Source organism: Atractosteus spatula, chromosome 18, assembly GCF_055471065.1.
Source record: "Atractosteus spatula isolate fAtrSpa1 chromosome 18, fAtrSpa1.hap1, whole genome shotgun sequence".
In the NCBI taxonomy this organism is placed as follows: Eukaryota; Metazoa; Chordata; class Actinopteri; order Semionotiformes; family Lepisosteidae; genus Atractosteus; species Atractosteus spatula.
In genome coordinates, this window is record NC_142723.1 from 11,849,664 (window position 1) to 11,864,826 (window position 15,163).

At 41.9% G+C, this 15,163-nt stretch overlaps 1 protein-coding gene across 3 annotated transcripts in view; it reads left to right on the top strand.

Moving 5' to 3' along the window:
- baiap3 (BAI1 associated protein 3) overlaps nt 1–15,163 on the top strand; it is a 79,423-nt gene that overhangs the window by 47,715 nt on the left and 16,545 nt on the right. For 2 of the 3 annotated variants that reach the window (XM_088936496.1, XM_088936497.1), the window contains 14 exons: nt 1,210–1,317; nt 2,983–3,042; nt 4,318–4,384; nt 5,529–5,742; nt 5,980–6,024; nt 6,326–6,403; nt 7,189–7,291; nt 7,828–7,935; nt 8,301–8,393; nt 9,713–9,816; nt 11,550–11,667; nt 13,140–13,264; nt 14,584–14,674; nt 14,971–15,027. In XM_088936496.1, coding sequence (XP_088792622.1) covers nt 1,210–1,317; nt 2,983–3,042; nt 4,318–4,384; nt 5,529–5,742; nt 5,980–6,024; nt 6,326–6,403; nt 7,189–7,291; nt 7,828–7,935; nt 8,301–8,393; nt 9,713–9,816; nt 11,550–11,667; nt 13,140–13,264; nt 14,584–14,674; nt 14,971–15,027 — 1,371 coding nt within the window. The remainder of the gene's footprint in view (nt 1–1,209; nt 1,318–2,982; nt 3,043–4,317; nt 4,385–5,528; nt 5,743–5,979; nt 6,025–6,325; nt 6,404–7,188; nt 7,292–7,827; nt 7,936–8,300; nt 8,394–9,712; nt 9,817–11,549; nt 11,668–13,139; nt 13,265–14,583; nt 14,675–14,970; nt 15,028–15,163) is intronic. The other variant, XM_088936495.1, reaches the window with a different exon arrangement.

The following is a 15,163-nucleotide window of genomic DNA, read 5'->3' on the forward strand; positions in this document are numbered from 1 at the left end:
TTAATGGGGTGTACTAATAAACCTTGTTAAGTGTTTCTACTTTCTCTTTAAGGAGAACAGTATCCGTCTCATGTTAATTACAAGTTAATTTGGCTGGGCCGTCTCAGTATGGCTCTCAGCCAGCAGCTGCCCACTTCATCATACGGTGAACTGCAGGAGGGTGAGACTGCACAGTGACCTCCCCTACTCCTGAGGATGATCAAGCAATTTAGAGCCAGCTAACCCTCTCCCAGCCAGTCCATCTATATCAGCTCCTCTAGAGATTCAGCAACACTTTTTTGAGCATTTTGAGCACAGGCAGTTTCTCACTTTATGTAGGCATATGAACATGAGAGATACACGGTGGTGCTCTTGTCCCAGAAAAGCGTACAGTAAAACAAAACAGCCATCACCAGAACAAAACAACACACTGGAAGTCCAGGTCATCTTGCGCTTTGCCTTATTTAATAGAATGAAGCATAATTTATCAGAGCAGACCTCGATCTGTCGATACCCAATGTATCCCTTTACCTACCGCAGTAGAAAGCTGAAGTCTAATACTTTCAGTTGTTGTAGTTCAGTATATATTTTGTAATCAAACTGATTACAAAATCAGCTCCTTTTACAGTCTGCCAGTTACTTGAAAAGTGCATTTGTACATTATCCATGAGCTGATGTTCCAGGGGAGCGCCATGGCAAACTGGCGTCTATCCCAGAATGCATAGGGTGCATGTCACTCTCCCTGGAAGCAACGCCTGTCCATCACAAGGCCATGGAGCAAAAAAGAATCTGAGTAGTCAATCAAACCTAGACAGTGTGTCAGTTCCATGTGGGAGGAAACTGGAGCGCCTGGCAAAAGCACCCTAGAACCCAGGGAGAACATGCATTGCTCACACAGACGGACACTCCAGCCCAGAATTCACAATTCTGTATCCTTCTTGGACAGTGAAGTGAGGTCTCATTAAAGCCTTATTTTTTTCCTAAATGACTCCTTAATGAAAGAGCTTTAGAAAGCATCAGAAGTAAGATTTGTCCTGGAATAATTTAAGACTTGAATCTGATTCAGCAATAGAAAGATAATGAAAAGACAACAGAACAAATGTTGAAAAAGAGACATGGTAGTTTATTCCACCTCATTAGTTTGGTGGTTAGTAGCCTTGTGTTTCTAGACCACAGCAGCACTGTGATGCACAGCTACACACACATCTGTGAACCCTGTCTTCCCTGCAGCTGGACCTTCTCTACGAAGAGGTGGTCTACACTGTGGTGAACCGGGTGGGCGTGCCCACCCCTGACTATGTTAACAACGAGGGAGAGCTCTTCGCTTACCTGCAGAAGGTATTCTCACTTACAGTCATGGGGATCATTTCCACCACTGCTCTCGTGGTAATAAAAAATAAAAAATGAGCTGTTTTAATTTTTACAAACTGCTTTTTACATAGCAAAATATTTGTCATGACTTTTTGGTAATTAGTGTTATTTGGTATTAGTTGAAGAATACATGTAATGCATTATAGTGTATAGAACATTTTTAATAAAAAAAATTGGAAAACATATAAAGTACTTGATGAAATACTTGGTGAAGTGAGACTCTGATAATACTCGAAAACTTGAGCCTACAGATCAAAAGCAGCACACTCTTCAAAACAACATTCATCCCAGATAAAACCTAAAACCTTTGTAAGACTAGGAAAAAGAATTTTCTTGCCTTAAATGCATGTGCAGCATCAGTCTTCTCCCTCTGCTAGTCTGTGATCTTGAAAGTGACTCAGTTCAATGCTGAGGTTCAAATGTCTGTTCCCCTTCCAGGACAAAGATAAAATTCAATCTTCTGCTGACATTCATTCCAGTTGGGCCCTTGATTTGGTGCCAATATTTGCTTTCTTTAAAAACATTTTCTCTGCTCAGGATTTGGTTCCAAAAGTATTTTATTGCCAACAACGTCATCATACAGAAATGTACACAGTCTCTACTCGACATTCCTTATTAATTTACCACATGATTTCTCACAGAACAGCTCTTAACAACTTACAGTACCAGTTTACAAAGAACACACCTAGGTGAGGAATTACACTGCGTCAGACACACCCACAGTGAGTGTTTTCCTTCTGTTTAACTCCAATTGGTCACATTTCTCAAGCTACCATACTTGTACGAGGACAGTTCCAAAACTCACTAATTAATACATGCTTCATACCAATTACAAAGCCCGTTTACCTTTTTAAGAGCTGAAAGCTAATGTCACAATCGGCCTCAACTAGAAAATCAATTTAGCCTGTTTCTAAATCAATTTAGCCTGTGATTAAGAACAGAAACCAAAAGAAAAGAACTGAGGATTACACCAAGAACAGAAATTTGCAGTTTTTTAATCCATGGGTCAAAGTTTTGGCTTGAACTAAGGTGCTCACTCCATATTAACTGTTGAAAGCAGAGTTTTTTCTTCTTAATATGGGTAACCATCAAAGCCTTGATGGTATTTACTCTAAAATAGAAATAGAGCAGTAGATTAAGGGCCTGTCAGTCTTCGCTGTGTTTGGGGGTGGTGCTGTCTCCTTTTTTTCTTGACCTGAGCTCCCTCTGACGCAGACGACACCCTTTGCTGCTTTTGATGTAGCTTCTCGGTCTGAATTGCTCATCTCCAGCTCGTTTCAGGGCTCTCCTGGTGGGAGGCGAAGCTGGCAATCTCGAACGTGACCTGGAGTGTTTTTACTCATTAGTTCAGACCCAAGACATAAGTCACCTGGAGATGATAAAAATAGATTGTCAGTGAGATTCACCAAAGCTGAGATAGTGAAGGGTTTTGATATGGCACTTACAGTAAAACAGAGAGAAATTCTTGTGGGCTTTGAACCCGGACTCTCAGTTTCTGTGTCACACAAGGAGTGCAGCAATTGTCCCCCCCCCCCCCCCCCAAGAACAGAAGGCTGACCTATAATCCTCTCCTCATGGAAGCTGCATTTCATCGAAGTTTGTGATTTTAATGGCTGCTTCTGTTTCCCCCAGGTGTTCGACATTGGCTCAGAGGAGCATGACATCATTCTCCAGAGGGTCAGAGAATCCAAGGTGGGAGACGTTTTCTTCTGTTTTTTTTGCTTTTGCTTTTGTCAAAGGTTTTTCAACTGTGCGGTGCGTATCTCCCAGATATCTCTTTTCCACCTGACTTGTGCCTCAGGCTCCCCAAAGAAAGGTTTGATCATGGCGTGCGGACTGATGGAGGGAACCTACATGTACAGGAGAGTGTGCTTCTTTACACAAAGGATGGTGGGATGTTGGAACAAGCCTTGTTAAATACCCTGGCTGGCTTCTTTTAAGAAAACGCTAGATGAGAGGTTCTGATCCATTAGACATTAACTATCGAACTGTAGATGGGCCGAACAGCTCCTCTCCTTTGTTACCTGTCTTATTTTCTTCTTAAGTAACAGAGAATCGTGTTTTATTTAGTGTGTGAGGGGTCTGAGTCTTACATACAGGGAAACATCAGAGATCATTGCTGCTACAATCAAGACAGAGTAGTTGTTGCGCTCCTTACATTCCTCAGGAATGCAATCATAATTCAGCACCTTTAATATAATCTGTCTTCAAGACGCGAAGAATTAAAAACCAATCTGGACTTTGGACTTGGATGTCGGAACATTCTGAATCACACTAACCACTGCGGGCAAAGGTCATCCTTCACACTGAGAACTGAGATAAATATTTGCTTCTGTTTTCCTTGCTGTTTGTTGAGAGTGGTGGTGACGTTAACCTGATCAATTAAGGTGGATGATGGCTTGATGTGATTGTATTTTCTTTCTCTTGTATGACAGGACCTGTCCGGCTTGTGTGTGCCACACTAAAAAGAGCCTCCAATCTGTTATCAGGGCTTCTTTTAAAATCAAAAGCGAAGATCTGACACCTCAGTGCCTTGAAATGTTCCACACAATACCTTTGATCCTCATCCAAAACTCCTGTGGTTCTCTGCAGAAGCAGCAAATACAATTCAGAGCTCAAACTTAGCTCTGAGAAAGCTCGCACGAGACAGGTCTTCTTTCACTGTCAAAAGTTCCAGACATAGCTTGTTTTAATTTAGAATTACAAATAAAGTTCACCTGATGTATTTGTTTCTTTTAAAAAATCAGATATTAAAAGGGAAAATGCACTTTCCCCTGATCTTCAGTAATGGATGATTGTTTTCAGCAAAAGGAAAAAAAGTAACCCACAACCTCTTAGAGCATATTGTTCAATAGTTTCATGTTTCCTTGCCTGAATAGATTCTTTCCTCGGTCAGAATAAAATATACCAATAGAAAATGTTGAGAAATGCTTTAAAATCCCTTCTATACTCTCCTTTTCATTCCAGCGAGCCAGTTACGCACTGAAAGTTTCTGTGATGAAAGGCAAAAATCTTCTGGCTAAAGATGCCAATGGTGAGTCAGGCGCTCTTCTTAGTTCTGCGCTATGGACACGCTGACTGGAAGTTTTTCTTTCACTGCTGTAAGAACATCAGAGTTTTCACAGGTTAAAGACAAGCTCTAAGCTCCTGTGTGGCTCCACTAGTTAAGGGCTTTTTTCAGAGACCTTGACAGTTCACGCTTGGTCTGTGTTATTTGCCAGCTGTGTCTGCGACTCCGCAAGCGACAGCGCACCGTTTGCAGAGTGCTGCTGGGGTGGTGTTGGCTTGAGATGAGTTCGGTATCCTCAGCTGGCAAAGCAACACTACCCCTGTAGCTTTCTGGGCACCCCTGAGCCCACAGTTTTGCCAGTGAGAGCTGCAGGACCCCTCCAGCTGAGGGCACTGAGGGACTCGCAGCTCACTTGTAGCAGAAAACTCCAATTAAGTATTTTTTTTATTTCAAATTGTGTAGGATTTGAAAATAAAGTAAAGCAATCATTATAATTTAAGAAAAGGCATATGTTTTGCACATGTAGAACACAGAGCCCTGTAGAAATCTGCTTCCTCCTAGTTTCTTTTATCACTCCACCATTTTGTAGGTGGTCTAGCCCTCATGTATATTCAGCCTCTAAAAAAAGCCTTGCAGTAGTCTCGAATTTTAAAGGTTTTGAGGTCAGTACAATCCGATCCTGGATGCTGTTCACCTGTCTGCTATTACAATTTGAATCTCACAGTGTGAACGATGTATGACAGGTTTTGTATATTGGCATGTGACCATTAATATTTGCTATCAGGATGCAAATTGGCAGCATTCCAAGACCTGGACTTAGGCTATACTTTTATCTGATCTTCCTTGAGCAGAAGCTTGGTTATACAGGTACAGTAATTAACTCCAGCATTTAGGATGCTAATGAGGGTATGGTCTCAGAATGGAAATGACAGTCTGTTTCCTTGTCATGTTATTTGCACCAGTGTCTCATTTAGGAATGTCTTGGATTGACCTAAGCTACAGGTAAAACAATGGGACACCTTGCTGCAATCGAGTTTCAGAAGTTGCAAGTACTGATTTCACCTTAAGAAGTACCAGTTTTTTTTCTTATCAATACCCTCCTGCATTCTAGATTGGAAAAGATCACCCGATTCTTGCCTAAATCTGAGATCCCTGCCTTTTCTTGCAGGCTACAGCGATCCTTACTGCATGCTCGGGATCCTCCTGGGTCAGAGTCCCAAGGAGCCAGAAGAGAAGAAAGAGAGGAAGTTCAGCTTTCGCAAGAAGAAGGACAAGATTGAGAAACGCTCCAGCGTCAGAGAGGTCCTCCCTGCCAAGTACATCCAGGTCACAGAGGTCAAACCGCAAACTCTCAACCCTGTGTGGAATGAGCATTTCGTTTTGTAAGTAGTTAATTTAATTCATTCTAACTGTGTGCCAAACAAACTTAAATTAAGCAGCCACTGCTCCTTCCCTTTTTAAATTCACAACCTTTGAAGGGGAGTAATTTGTAATTTGTAATTATTTGCATACTATTTTGTACTTCCTTTTAAAGACATAAAAAGGTATAAAACAGTAAAATGAGATTACATTATGTCATGTAGAGCTTCAATAAATAACCTCTTTAATTGATTTTGCAGTGAAATTGATGACATCTACAGTGACCTGCTCCATCTGGACATATGGTGAGACACTGGACTTTCCTTCAGTTTGAGATTCAGTTGGACTAAATGATTTGTCATTGCTGCACCCATGCCAAAGCAGAGCAGTTTCTTAGGCAAAACCTCATTCTGTGTGAGTCATATCGGCCATTCCATTTACTTTGATAAAAAAGCCAAGATTGTGTGCACAGAAAGATTAAAACAAGTTTTGAAACAAATGTCAAGTGCAACTGCTATTCTTAATTACACTTTTGTTACATTAGCCCACACATTTACAAGCACAAATGTGAATAACCAATAACCCGCCCTGCTGTTGTCTTCCTAGGGATCATGATGATGATGTCTCAGTGGCAGAAGCCTGCAAAAAGCTCAATGAAGTCAGTGGTTTTAAAGGCATGGGCAGGTGGGTGTGGTTATGGGACAGGTGGGTGTGGTTTCAGTGCAGATTTGTGTGGTTGTGGGACAGGTAGGTGTGGCTATAGGGCAGTCTGATTTGTTTGTGGGATAGGTGGGTGTGACTGTGGGCAGATCAGATCAGATCTCTTTATTGGCCATATACAATTTCTTGTATTAGGAATTTGTCTTTTTGCATATCCCAGCTCTCCATGAGACACACAGACAAGGAGAGAAGCTTGGGGTCAGAGCACAGGGTCAGCCATTTATATGGCGCCCCTGGAGCAGTTGGGGTTAACAGCCTTGCTCTGGGGCCCAACAGAGTAGGGTTCCTCTGTTGGCTGCGGGACACGAACCAGCAACCTTACATGCACAGGCACAGATCCTTCGCCACAGAGCCACTGCACCCCCCCCCCCCCTTTTTATAAAATCAGATGGGTGTGGCTATAGGGCAGCTGGGTGTGGTTGTAAGACAGAGAGATATGACTGTGGGACAGGTGGGTGTGGCACCAGGACACACATTTTTAGCTATAGGACAGGTTCATGCAACACCAGAAAAAACACCAGACTCCCATCTCCTTTAGTCAAAGAACAAAACTGATTTGGAAATTCAATGTCCTTTGTATCAGGTTACAATTACAAGAATTCTACAGTATATTCCTTCTAATTCTTATTGTTTCTGTTCTATTATAGAGTCACAAAAGCAATGTGGCTGGTATAGTGGTAGGTCTTTTGCTTATTGAAGAATTCTGCCCAACCTAAAGCATTTTAAAAAATCGTTACATTGCCGTGCAGGTATTTCAAGCAGATTGCCAAATCTGTGAGGACCAATGGCACAGCAGGATCTGTAGAGGAAAATGTGGATGACTTCCTTGGCTGCCTGAATATTCCCATCGGTGTAAGTACAGAGAAGGGGATGAAAACCATTATTAACCAAAGACGTTATTTTTTCAGCGCGGAAATGCTGCCCATTGAAAGCCGTTAACTGTGCCCAAGAAGGATGAAGTGTTGGTGAACCTTGTTAAAAACTAAAAACTGAATAGTAGTAGTCCCTTTTCACTATTCACTAATAATGAAAGGTTTATTTCTCGGTTATCAAAATCTTGCAATCCCATGCCAAACAGGTAGATGTATCCAATGGCACATGTCATTATTCTTAGTCCCTATTTTGTTGCTATGGTAAAGTGCAGAAACAGTAAAATCAAGGTGAAAGCACGGTAAAGCATAGAGAGGTGCCTTAAAGTGCAATACAAACCTCTGGAAAGTGGCAGATGAAGTCAATGTCTGGCACAAGTATGGTGAAACTGAGGGACACCACTTTCTGAAATGACCATGCCAGACTCCTAGAAGGAGTCTGAAACTATGCAGTGAGTGTTAATTTGCGGGTTCGAGCACACGTGATCTGACGCAGTCTTGTTTCGCCTGCTTCTGAAGGAGATCCCTGTGGATGGTTTGGACAAGTGGTTCAAGCTAGAGCCCCGATCCAGCACGTCCAAGGTGCAGGGAGAGTGTCACCTGGTCCTCAAGCTGGTCACCACACAGGTACACCCCTCTCTCACAGCACCGGGGGCGCAGCTGAGGGGACAGCTGGGGGTGGGGGGTGGGGTTGAAGTGCTTTGATCAGTGAGATTGATCAGTTTTCTTTGATCAGTTTGATCAGATCATTGAGAATCTAGAGAAAAACCTTCTCTGTCTGGAAAAACAAATCTTTATTCAACCGGAATCACTGTTCTGACATTGCTCTGTTGAACTAAAATCCTTTTTCTTTCACAATCCAGGCTTACAGCAGCTAGTATACAGTTATCAAAATCATAGATGCAGAAGTTTGTTTAACATCATTGGAGAGCTGCACTTTGGATTTTTCTTTTGAATTGTTTCTATGCTATTTGTTGGTCTCTCTCCCTCAGAGGGACACGGTCTTGAGTAAGAAAGACTCGTATGCAAAAGTTCATGAGAAGCTCCTCTGTCAGATCCTGGAGTACGAACATGCTCAGGTGAAGGTAAATTGGCTGATTTCATAGCTGGATTTTGTATTCCCCTCATTGTGGACTAGAGGATTTTATTGCTATTTGTACATGTACATTAGAATTCGTTTTCATGCCAATCTCTCAGGATGCACACAGTATAGCAGAGGACACAGTACAACAGACAACACCACACAATGTAGACAGTACAGTACAAAATGATAGATAATAAATAGTGACAACCAGTAACAATAAATATGTTGTAGAGAACAACAAATGTGGTAGTGAAAAAAAAACATAGTAGTGTGTGCATTGAGTTCTGAGGCACTGCACTGTTAGCTGTTGAGGATCCGTACTGCTGTAAGGTACAAGCCGTTCTGAAGCCTAGTGGTCCAAGTTTTACTGCACTTACTGTAGTGCGGTACTGCTTGCCAGAGCGCAGGGGAGAGAACAGTTTGTGGCCAGGATGGTGGATGAGGCTTACCAACTGAATGTTGGTAAATCACATCCTATAATCCTCTGTGCCGTTGCCACAGCCCTTTGCAGTGCATCTTTGCCATGGGCAGCTACTGTGGGTTAAGAAAAGGAAGAAGGTTACAAATGAGAGGAGATCATTCGGCCACTCTAACCCATTTGGTAGTAGTTAATTGATCCAAGGGACTCATCCTGCTGTTTCTTGTAATACGCCAGGGTGTCAGTTTCAACAATATGGCTGGGTAGCTTGTTTCACACTCCCACAGCCCTGTGGGTAAAGATTTTCCTCCTGTTCTCTGTTTAAAATGCACTTCCCCTTTGTTTAGTGCCCACTGTTTAATGTTTCAGTGATTCTTGACAAGTTGGAATCTCCTATGATAAGGAGTTGGAGGAGAGGGTGCCTTTCTCGTAAATTTCAATATACTGGTGTCTTGGATTGTAATAATCCTGTTTCACTTTTAGAGCCTTTGTATTAGAGGTATAAGAAGCAGTAGGTTTTAGTCTTCCTATTCTGTGATCATCTGTGATCCTGCAGCAACCTCACTGAGAGGCGCATCTCCTCCAGGTGTTGCTAACTGTCCTGTAAGGAGGTGGATGCATGTCAGAAGACAGATGACCACCAGGTGGGCGTGTCGGAGATGGGGTTACACAGCTCCTTCAACTTCCCTTGTAGTATAGGGGCTGTAGCTGTAGACAAAACACTGACAAAACACCTGATGAATTCAAATTGAAACAAACTACAGACAGGGTGATTTAAAGCTTGGATAGCATTTACAGTATAATATGAGCAATATAATCTTAGGAGCAATGATTGTATTGAATACAAAAGAAACAATAGTAATGAGTCCAAGTTTGATGGTGATCTTTGCCTTTCCTTCTAGACAGAATCCTACAACTGGAATGGGAAGCTGAGTCAGCCAGCCTGGACTGTGGTATCCCATCATGCCGTGCAGACTGACTTGTCACCACTGCAGAGGGCCATAATGTAAGTTTCCAGTGACAGTCTAACAAAAGCAATATTCCATATTACTACTACAGCATTTTTTTTGGTCTGTACAGTATTCTTTGGTTTTTCTTCATTTTGCTATTGATATTGGTGTTTCCTGTTCCACTAATCAATTTGAAGAGAAAAAGTGTTTGACCATTTTAAATAAGGCACACACTAGGCATGTACTGTATACACAAATTCCCAAATCCAAAGTAAAACCATCTTCGTTTGGCTTAAAAGATTTTCTACCATGCAGAGTTTATCAAAAGACCTAAGACAATTGTTACTAATATCGCAAACTCCGAAAGAAACTTTTAGAGGTTGATGACAGAGACTGTTTAGCATTCATAGGACACATTTACAGAAACTATTTTTAGGACGGAGCTACTGCAGATTTAGCATGGTGAGAAATGTTTTCTAAGTATCATTCCTAGTGTTTTAAAGCTTGTCATACCTTTGTTTTGTCTGACTCTTGATTTCTAAAACCAAATCCATTTATATGTGCATAACTGAAACAGGAATATAATATGAACTTTCTGTTCCTCTCACATTTACATTTAAAGCCATTGAATAGGCTTATTCATTCAAATCTTTGTGGTGTCATGAAGATACACTTTGTTGCAACAGCACTATGGACCCTTAGAAAGAGAGATATGTAAATATGCCCCTTTATTATCCCAACTGACTATTATAATTATATTATATTTATTATTATAATATAATGTTTGAAGATTGAGGAGTGTAATGTGATATTATTTTTCCTGAATTCCCTGTCAGAAATCTAATATTAATCTGATCAGGACGGACATTGCCTGCCCTGTAGGACACTTTTCAGATTAATATGGAGCACCATGTACTTTTCAGCAAGTACAGGTATCCAGTAAATTACTATCACCATCCCCCGCAGTTCTCCTTCACATGATATCTCTAGATCTCACAGCTGAAATAACACTTTGTTGTCTTTTCATGAGAGATATATGTTTGCACTAGGTCAGCCTGTTCTGGGTTTATTTTAATTTCTGATTTGTGGCCAATGCTCTGTTTCTCTTATTCAAGGCTTAAAACGGCACCTGATCTTTCAGATTTTTTTGCCTCAGAAAAGCATTGAATCTTGTTTTGGAGGTAAAACAATTGTTCGCTGTTGTGATGACTTCAAAGATTCAGAGGGAGTGGAGAACGAGGAAAGCTAGGACTGGAGCCATTTGAATCAACACCGGACAGTTTATTTTGGTGGGATTGCTGGTTTGACCCTGGGTCACATCCTTCCCTGACCACTCCTGACTCCTCCTCCAGGGAATCTTCCTCTGCTGGCAACAGTGACATGTGGGCAGTGATCTTCCTCATTGAGAGACGCTCAGTTCCAGTTCAGTGTGGCAATCACACCCTGTCAGTGCTGTCGGAAGAGATCACACAGTTCTCCCCTCACTCCCTGCTGGTACAGGTGGAGCGGGGAGCTGACAGATTGAGTGTGAAATGAAGATGAATTGGTGATTTCATGGTTAAAGAAATACTGTGAGAGCCAGACACACATGGGACCTCCCATGCCAATAGATTCATTGTGCCACTGTTCTGGAAGAGGGAGTTGCTAACATTTCTACTGCTTATTGGTGACGCTGGCACCTGTAACCCTGTACTGCAGGTTTTCTGTGTGTGTGAGCCACATGCACACCGATGCAGAGCTCTGCCGGTCCCTGTGTTGAGGAAGTTTCGTGTTGCCTCCTCTCCTGCAGATGGTGGCAGTGCTATAGCAAACATCACCAGGCCCACACCATGGACTACTCCTTCCTGCTGGAGCTCCTGAGGCAGGTCGAGGAGGCCTGGGATGCTGCTTCTCTGCAGACGGAGCTGGTACGCTCAGTTGTCCCTCACCTCCTTGGTGAAGTTATGCAGGGTCTTTGGATATTTCACTGGATATTCGCATTTGATTTCCTTGGCTCAGATTAAAGATGTGCTGTAGAGCAGAGGTTCTCAGTTCAGGCACTTTCACTGCTGAGGCTAATTAAAGGGAAATGGGATCATTCGAATTTTTGAAATTGCTTTCTGCTCTGATTGTCAAAAAATGTAATGCACAGAACCCTGTTCAGTCTGTCCTTAACTTGTTAGCTTGTTGTTCACCCTTATCTGTCCAGGCACGAAGTAATAGGTCAGAGATTACAGTCTGCAGACACAAACAGGATTTAGACAATTAATTATTTATGCTTTCTATGAGCTCAATGCTTGCATTTCAGATACCTAGATGAGCAATGTTCTCATACTTGATCAAATCCTAAGTACATCTGCTGATAACACACAAACAGGGGTCTTATCAAAATATTAGATCAGTTAAGCATTTTAATCAGCATAGTCAAGAGCTTAGTTAGGAAAAAAAAATACTCTGGAGGAAATCAGTGCTGTGATGTTCCTGTGTGTTCATGGACACATAGTAATAACTGATAAATAATGTAGCATAAATCCAGATCACAACAGCTAAAAGCAGCTGTGCATCTTAATTATACCAATTGCTTTTGTTTCATGTCCCTTTCATTTATTGCTTAAGAACACAGAAAGGTTATAAAAAGAACATAAGAATTTAATAAGGGACTACAAATGAGAAAAAGCCTTTCAACTCATCTGACCTGTTTGGTGGTTAGTAGTTAATTGATCTGAAGACCTCATTCAGCTGTGTCTAGAAAGAAGCCAGAGTATCAGTTTCAACAGCATGACTGGGTACCTTGTTCCATGCTAAGGCTTTAATAAAATAAAAAAAAATCAATCCTCCTAGGCAAAGTCTTCTCGACAGGTCGTAGTCCTATTCAACTGGATTATTCACTAAAAAAATGAGTCACAGTAGGGTATTTTTTTCTATATGAGCTGTGAATGATAAATCTTCCCTAAAGCACTTATCTACAGTTGTGAAAAGTGTCTGCTGTGTCTTCTGGGGTCTGAAGGACCCAAGTGAATAGATAGATAGATAATACTTTATTAATCCCTTAGGGAAATTGATGAATATATAAAGTTTATTTCTTCTATACAGTCTAGCAGCCTGTTGGCTGAGCAGCCAGGGACATATTACAGTATACGGCACTTCATTTTCTGAGAGCTATACATTTTTTCAGTTCTATTGAGTTTTACTGTGGAGATTAGATTCTTTTAGCAGTGTTGTTCTAAAAACAATGTTGCACTAAAAGATCCAGGATCCAGGCTTGGTTGTGATCTGTTCTACTCAAGACTTGGAGTAGCAATTAGGTTACATGTTCTGCTATCTGCAGTTGGCAGAATTGCTGTCTGAGCTGTCCCTACAGGATGTTTCACATCTGGCTGCTATGTTTCGTTGGGAACAGGAGCAGAGCCTGGCAGACAGTTTCAGCCTCTTCACAGAGTACTGCCTCTCTCTGCTGAAGAACCTGCGGCAAGTGTTCCCCACCTCCAGTCCCACTGCCATCACACGCTGCGAGTTTTTGCTCAGGTAAATATGACCCTCCATCCAGGTGTGTGTCACTGCCATGCAGAGATGTGCTTCTTCAGTGCTGATCTCTAAAGCTGGAGCTCTCAGTCCTGCAAAACTTATAGATCTAGTCCATCGCTTCCTGATGCCCTTGGAAAGAGAAGAACATTAGAAAGGTCACAAATGCAAAGCAGCCCATCAGCCAGTCAGCCCAGTCAGAGAACCTCATCCAGCTGTGTCTTAAAAGAAGCCAGTGTATCGCCTTCATCTGCATGGCAGGTTTAGGTCTGCGCTGCAGTTACACACCCCCCAAGACCATTACAGACTCATGCCCTCCCCAACATACAAAGGGTCCCTACTATATTAAACCTGTAAAAAATGGAATAAAAAAGTGTCCAAAGATGAAACCCAGACTGAACCGAGATCAGTTTGTGCCAAGGCTGAAGTTAGGATTGATTAATTAATTAATTTAGGTAATTGATTGCATTGATTAATCACTTCTCCACCAGCAACCCCACTGCACTGCAGATCAGGATGCCTTTTGAGCCACCAAAAGGCCGTTTGGTCAAACTTTTAGGCTCACAGCTGGCATTCACACTCTCCTGAGTCATCCCAGAACCACATTAAAGAGTACCAAAATCTCCCTGCTCCAGTCTACTTTTGAGTATCTGGTGCAGAGCCATTCACTTGTTCCTCTGTAACCTCATATCTGAAAACCCATGTTTCAGGGTAAAAGAAGAGTGTTGCTAAGCAGCACTCAACACAGTAGACACCAGTGTGAGATGACCCCTCCGAAACCTGCTCGCTAGACGAGCAAGAAAACGACACTAAGCTGCTTCTTTGCAGACGATGAGATAATGTGGTTCTTGTTGTCTTTTGCGAGATCTGAAACAAATCTTTTTACGTGTTCAACAGTGCATCAAGTTCAAGTTTGATACTTTATTACCATAACAAGTAGTTGTGTGGAATTTGGTTTGGTGAGCTCACACAAGTAAAAGCATACAATAGAGATATACAACATAAAGCCAATTACAGATGCATCCACCCAACACATTGATAAACCATCCTAAACACACACCAGCAGTAAATAAATAACATTGGGGCCTGGTAGAGTAACAATGAGCCGTGCAAAAAAGTCAAAGTTAAAGTGCAGAGTTTATACATTTCACAGCCTCCGGATAGGTGCTGTTACTGAACCTAGTAGACCTTGTATTAATAGACCTGTGTGGCCTAGTAGAGGGGAGAGACGTACATTGAGGTTGGGCAGGGTGGGAAGGGTCGGCGAGGATTGTAAGTGATGAGGTGTTGAGAGGAGTGTTTTGTCTGCTGTTCTGTTGCAGGTGTCTGGGACAGATTCATAGCATGGAGGCTTTCAAGAAGATGTGTCCATTCCATAATGAACTCTATGTGGAAATAGCTACCGTCATAAAGGTACAACATTGTCAGATTTGATTTGCCAAGACTAAAGCTTGCTAAAGGGGTCATTTTTAAAAATATCGTAGGGTTCACATTATTGCTACAGTTACTTCTGTCGGGAACTACTCTTTGTAGCGTCATATGGTTTTTGTGTTAGCTTATGATTTAACCTTACATTGTCAAGTATGTATTGTTTCGAGCTTACTACTGCCAGATTATTCCAGTTATTTGTACAGAGATGGAAATTGTATTTATGTTGCAAAATACTGATTCCTAACCCTAAACAAACCTCTGGGCTCTCGTTTCTGCAGAAGAGCACATTGGAATGGTACGAGGGGATCATTTCCACAATCAAACCAGAGGAGGGTGTACGTACTGATTCATGCCTTCGTCCGCTCATTAAACAATTCTGTCTTGCTGCAGATTTCTTTTACATTTTCTACAAATTAGTATTGGCAACATCCAGGTCGAGCAAACTCCCCACCCTAGTGCTAGTGAAGGATG